The following is a 6404-nucleotide window of genomic DNA, read 5'->3' on the forward strand; positions in this document are numbered from 1 at the left end:
AGACATTCTGCAGCTGTACTGGTGAGTAAAGACACAAAAGAAGATGTAGCAAATGAAAGTATTTTTCTGACAAATTACAGTTGTTTCTAATTAGAGCCAAGTAGCAGACAAACATAGTAACAGGGAGCTCCATGCCAGAAATTCTGGTGAGGCATATGTAAAAGCTTGGAGCTAGCTTGATAGAGTCAAAGAGTCAATTGTAACAGTAAAAACAGATTCAAAACGTTTTTCAAAAAACTCAACATAGGACTGATAGTAATTCAAATACTCACTGTCACAACTGGTCAACGGAATCACATGCAATGAAATTGAAAAGGAAACAAAATATTATTAGATATAATAGTTTCTGACAAGTTTCATATATAAAGATTGCTTCAAAGGATAAGAAACATTGAAAATTAGACTAATAGCATTTGTGTGCATCAAGTCAGCAGAATTCAGCAGAATACAGTTTGCTAGCCTTAACTTTAGAAGTTCATTATGCAATACTTCAAACCATTCAACAAAGACAAACCAAAGAAGTAGACCCTACTCTTAGAACTTATGCAATTAAATGTATTAAAATAAAGCATTCACAACATTCTAACAGACTATGAGGAATTAAATTACTTCCTTTCAAACATGCTCTGTTCTGTATTTGGAGAAAGACAGTCAACTCTTCAGTCTTATGCTAGGGATACTGCACAATAAGACTATGTAGGAACCAGTAAACTGGTTCATAAGTTGCTTTTCTGAAGCAGATCCCCTTTCGAAATAGGAAATCTCACAAAAGCAACAATAAAATTTGAAAAATATTTACCACTTGATGGCACACACTTTCATCCTAAACCATTTGAGATCATCTCTTAATAGAACAGTGAAAATATAATATTTGATGCAGGACATGCTTACTTGTTCTACAATATGGATATGCATTCCAAGCCTTCTCATGGAACACCAGGGAGCCTTCCGGAGCAATCATCCTTACAAACCCAGGAACTTTACTGTGAAAAACAAACATCACTCACACTTTTTAAATTTTTGCCAACAGAAGATCCTCATTGATTTTTTTCATTCTAACAAGAAAGACACATTTTACTCAAGGTTTTTAAAAATTATGATGTGCAAGTAATCTACAGTTAAATATGCAGAAACTCCAACAATGTTACTGTTCCCAAAGTAATTAAGAGAAAATTATGGAAGATAATCACAAAGTAATTAAGAGCAATTTAGAAATAATTTTGGAAGCATTTGTGATCACAATGGAAGCTGTGCTATCTACACCTCCTTTTCTCAAGCACAGTGAAGACAACTGTTGAGAGACAGCGCTGCCCAAGAGATCTCGTCTCCAAACCCTCTAGCAAAACCACAAGTCAGCAGTAGAGCAAGCCTGTAACTCAGCTGGCCTGGAGCCTGGATGGAAGGCCATTCAACCACTTCAGCCATGCCTTCAGAGGAAAACTTCAGCTCGCCATCAGCAGAGTTACTGATAATAATCTCCGATAATAATTGCCCTCTCAAATCCAACAGCCTGTTCATGACAGTTGTCAAAAACTGGATGCTCAAGAAAGAAGTACCAAAATCCCATACAAGAGAAATTTGGTATTACCTAGGTGCATATTTGAGGCTGATGCCCTGAAGTAGGTGAGTTCAAACAAATTTCATATATGGGTCTGCATAAGGGACAGGTAGAGTTTAATCTATGTAAGCACTCTTTCCTCAGTTTTTTCCCCAAATACAGCAAATAAGTTCCTGTCCGTCCTTCTTTCACAGTCAAAGGAAAAAAGCCAACTGATCAATTCCTTTTCACATAACAGGAAACTTATGTCCTGCTCACCTGGGACTTCTCTTTTTCCAGACTAAGCAAACAGAGTTCTTTCAACTCTTCCATACAAGTCATGCTGTCCATACTTCTTTTTACCCTCTAGCTTCTTTCTAGTTTGCAAGCATCTGAAAGTCCAATGCTCAAAGCCAAACAAAAAAATGACCACCCATAACTTGTATGCAACAATAATATATAATACAGCCCTGAAGGAAATTTTCCTTCATGTTTATGTTCACATTACTGATACATCTTAACATTCAGATGCTTTTAAATGGTGCCGCTGTATGTATATCCCATGTCATATTTGTGCCTTTTCTTATCCTCCCCCCCCCCTAAATAGCCCACTGCAAATACAATCAATTCTCTAACTTAGTTTTGATCCTTTTTCCAATTATGAACATTTTGAATACTAAACCTCACAACCTGACATCAGATACAAATTCAAAAAATATGCTTCCCTTTGCCGTACTGCAGCCCTCTGGAGTAGCATCAACCAAAAAACCCTGAAGGTTCAGATACGATTTGGGTCATCTCCCCAAATAATCCAGGTTTTATCAGCACTGCAGTACACATAACTTCTAAAAATATCCTCTCTCTTACTCATTCTTTCTCACAAAATGAATTACCCTACCACACTGCAAGAACTTGTGTGATGCTCTGTAGAACATTACGCAAAAAATATCCATGCAATAAGAACTCATTATATATCAGATTAAATAAAGACATTCTAGCCTTACAGTGCAATAGTCATTCTCCTTTCTTCCACCCTTCTATATCAACATTACAGTCCTTCAGACTACCCTGCAAAGCATCTGTGATACTAACCTATCATTTTGGCTGCACGCTAATAATTCAGATTATTCCTACTTGGAGAGACATCTGCCTATTCACAGAACAGACATTTTACACGTTACTGCATTACTCCATCCTACATATTTAAAATCCACTGTATTTCACATGTTTTCCCACTCACCAGAGCATTCACACACAATTCAGCAAGTTACAGAGTGGTAGAAAAAAGACAAGTAAGTACCTCAGAATGGTAAAGGATGGCAGGTTCCCCCCCCACTGTTAAACATTTCCTGGTCAAAACCAACCGAACATAATATGGATCAACGCTTTTCTCACCTCTTTAAATGATAGATTTTGTGGGTATATTGTCCCTTTTCACCATCCTTTTCATAAGGCTCATTTTTTAAGACTTGAATTCCTTCACCACCTCCTGTCTCATTTTTACTAGCTTCTGCCACAGAATAAAGTTGCCCGACTTGATACTGAAAGGTTAAGAGAGGCAAAACTTCAGTACTAAAATTAGACAAAACAGTCGATGTGCACAGAATTTACATTTTTCCAATGAAAATTTAGTAGTAAATGAAGATGATTAGGAAAGAAAAATAACATTCTATAAAGAGTATTTAGTAAAATATGACAAAATATGGCAAAATTTATCTGTGGTTCACCAGAATCAGATCTGTACACCACTTGTTTCATATTAACACAGCACTTTGGTATAGCATACCAATTGTGTTACTCTTTGTTTCCTCGTCCCACAAGCAAAGTTCTCCTTAATTCGATAAAATAAATATAAATTTTAGCTTACATTTAAGATTTTGAAATGATTAGTTTTATTTCCAGCACTGAGCCTCCCAAGTTCATACTTTTAACCAACTAGATACCAACCCGACAGGACCAATAAAATGCAAACTGTAGAAGAAAGAAGGTGTAACATCTTCCCTCAGAAATACATTTGGACATCCGAGAGGGAGTTTCAGTTAAATGAATTTCTGTATCATTTAAGTTGTTGGTTTCAGATCTTGGAAGATGGTCCCTACCATCTTGAAGTCACTCAATGCCTCGATCAGCAGGAAAATTCTGCTGCAGTGCAGAGTAGCACAATTTTCTTTTCTTTATCGTAAGCCATGGAGTGGCTCAGAAACAACTAAAGATTCTTGGCCTGTAGGCATTTGCCTCCTTTGAAATTCACTGATGTGCAAGAGGTTCATTCTGCTTGACTGGTGGCTTACACATGTGGTAGATTGGTGGATGCACAGCACAGGAAATATCTGGATCCAGGCTAGTCAGATTTAAATAAGACAGTAGCATCTTCCCACCGATCCCCCCAAAACAAAAACAGGTAGGATGAGGACATACCTCTTGCACTGAGCACGGTAAAACCACTCGGCTGAAAGAGGAAAAGAGCAAAATCAATAAAATGAAGCAAATAGTCAGGTTTCATCTGTTCTGCAGGTAACAGATACAAACTGTAATAAAGATATTCAAGAAGGAAGCGTTAAAATCAGTTAACCCAATTTTTCTTTGTATAAATACCTTACACAATAAAGCTGCATGGATATAAAGCGACAAACCCAAGTAAAATCCCATATCAGATGTTTTACAAAGGGGAAAAGAAAAGGGGGTTAATAATGCTAGAAGCTGCAGAAGAAGAGCCAGAAAACCTAGGACTTATTCCCAGCTCTGCCATAACTTTGTATTGCACTTGTTTAAACTTTGAGGCCTTAGTTTTTTTCATATATAACACCCAAAACAGCCCTGTCCATACAATTTAAAGGAGAACAAATGCACAGGCCCTCAGAGTCTACAAATGAATGCTGGCAATTACTGCAGTTATCAATCATTTGGAAGAACAACCAGAGCTCATTCCACATTTAGGTGGCAGAAGCAGGTGCATTTAGGCAAACAGTTCAGTTCCAATACAATAAACTGCGCAGTTAACAACAATGTCAGGAGATGCAAAAGTTAATGTTTCACAGTAATAGTATACTGTAGAGACAATACTTTTAGTTTCACCTTACATAATAAAATAGACGAAGACAATGCAGACAAGTTATTTTTGCTGTAAAACTTCTATAAAAAATTTAATACTACAGTTAGCACTCAACTCTGAACAGTTACCCTTAAAATAACATTAAGCCTTCTGAATTATTTTTCCTTTTCAATACAAGAATCACCTGTATATAATCCTAAGTACCTAGATTAGTTTTATGAGGAACAAACTACTGCTTTTAGTCAATGTTAACTCCTTTACCAACAAACTGAGTGACCATTAAGATTCAATACAATGGAATACTCCTGAAAATATCTATGTAAATTTAGCTTGTCCACTGATTTAAAGAGGAAAAAAGTCATAGTTAACTCATTCAACTTTTGCTACCCTCAGCACTTTGGGGAATGGTGGGTTTGATGTTTTTATTTAGGCCTACTACAAAAAGGTTGAGTGCACCCCTTCCCAGCCCCACAAGGCAGAACATGCCGTACTGTTGAGAAACTGTCACCCCAGCACATCAAATTTAGTCTTAAATAAATACATCTTACATTTTCCATGCAACTTCTCTCCTTATCTCCTACTGGGTAAAAATTTTGTATTTTAACATATCTATACGTCTCACTGAAATAATTTTACTTTAAATCATCCGAAACCTTCAGAGAGAAGCTGAGAAAAACATCACCCACCCCAAATGTGAAATCATGGCAAGTTTCAGACCAAAACCAGAGCTTGCACCCAAATACAGAAAGGGCAAAAGGCAACCAAAATCAATACCTATAATGAGCCCTGTCATATGTCATTTTTCCTGACCAGAAGTCCCTACACTTTTTTTTTAAAGCTGGCTAGCAAGAACCATGGACATAGAAGACACCAGTTTTGGTAGTAGCAGTTGCTGCCTCAATACCAGAACAGGAACCATTCATGACCTGCAAGGCAGCATACTAGACTTTGGTAACTTCAACTTTAGTCAACACATAACACAGCAACACGTAAAACAGGGCTATAATTAGCAAAACACAGCTAATGTGTATGTGTGGGAAAAGGAGAGGAATTAAAGAAAGAGCAGTTTTGTTCAAACTTAGGAGCGATGACAGACAAATAATGCAGCAATTCAAAAGAGCAGAGTACCAAAGAAAGCTAATGAGGATGTGTGAGTAGAGAACACAGCGTGTCTTTATCTTGTAAGAAAGCGGAAAGACAGACAGACAGCCTCCCCCACGAGGACTGGAACAAGTTCTTGCTAAAAGGCAAGAACAGCAGCGCACTTGGCTCGGCATGCCTCGCTGTGAGGGTACGGCACCCGCACGCCCGTTCTGCCAACTTCCGCCTATTCTTTGAAGTTTAGGTGCAAGCTTTGAAGGGCCCTTGGAAGCCTGATTTGTACCTAAGGAGCACGCTTTCTGCCGCCTATTGTTTTGGAACCATTCTCTGTCTTTGCTACCAGAGCGCAGTCCGGATGCGGCCAAGCTTGGACATAGTTCACAGCCAAGTGGACAGACAAACGCAGTTGCCAGTTTGCCAGCAGAAGCTGTTCGCGGCCTTCAGGGAGCGTTTTACCCAACTGCCGGRCTCGCGAAGCCACGCATGGCTCCCGAGCGGGCAGGCGGCTGCCTCCGAGCTCGGGCTCCCCGCTCAGCGCGCAGGGGCGCCGAGGGCCTCCTGGCTTCGCTACCCCGCACCGAGGGCACCGCGACGCGGACGGTGACCCGGTGGGAAGCGGCCCGAGGACAGGCCCGGGACAGGCCTCACCCGCAGCGGCTGCCGCGCGGCCCTTTAACGCGGAGCGCGGAGGACGCGAGAGGGGCGCAGAGACGG

The 6404-nt window shown here is 39.6% G+C and overlaps 1 protein-coding gene across 7 annotated transcripts in view; it reads right to left on the reverse strand.

The window, feature by feature from the left end:
- PITPNB (phosphatidylinositol transfer protein beta) overlaps positions 1 to 6404 on the reverse strand; it is a 38131-nt gene that overhangs the window by 31326 nt on the left and 401 nt on the right. For 6 of the 7 annotated variants that reach the window (XM_026071541.1, XM_026071545.1, XM_026071543.1 and 3 more), the window contains exons 2-5: positions 3956 to 3986; positions 2933 to 3078; positions 892 to 983; positions 273 to 280 (exon numbers count right to left, since the gene is read on the reverse strand). In XM_026071541.1, coding sequence (XP_025927326.1) covers positions 273 to 280; positions 892 to 983; positions 2933 to 3078; positions 3956 to 3986 — 277 coding nt within the window. The remainder of the gene's footprint in view (positions 1 to 272; positions 281 to 891; positions 984 to 2932; positions 3079 to 3955; positions 3987 to 6404) is intronic. The other variant, XM_026071542.1, reaches the window with a different exon arrangement.

The sequence above is a fragment of the Apteryx rowi genome, unplaced genomic scaffold, assembly GCF_003343035.1.
Source record: "Apteryx rowi isolate R43461 unplaced genomic scaffold, aptRow1 scaffold_328, whole genome shotgun sequence".
NCBI lineage: Eukaryota > Metazoa > Chordata > Aves > Apterygiformes > Apterygidae > Apteryx > Apteryx rowi.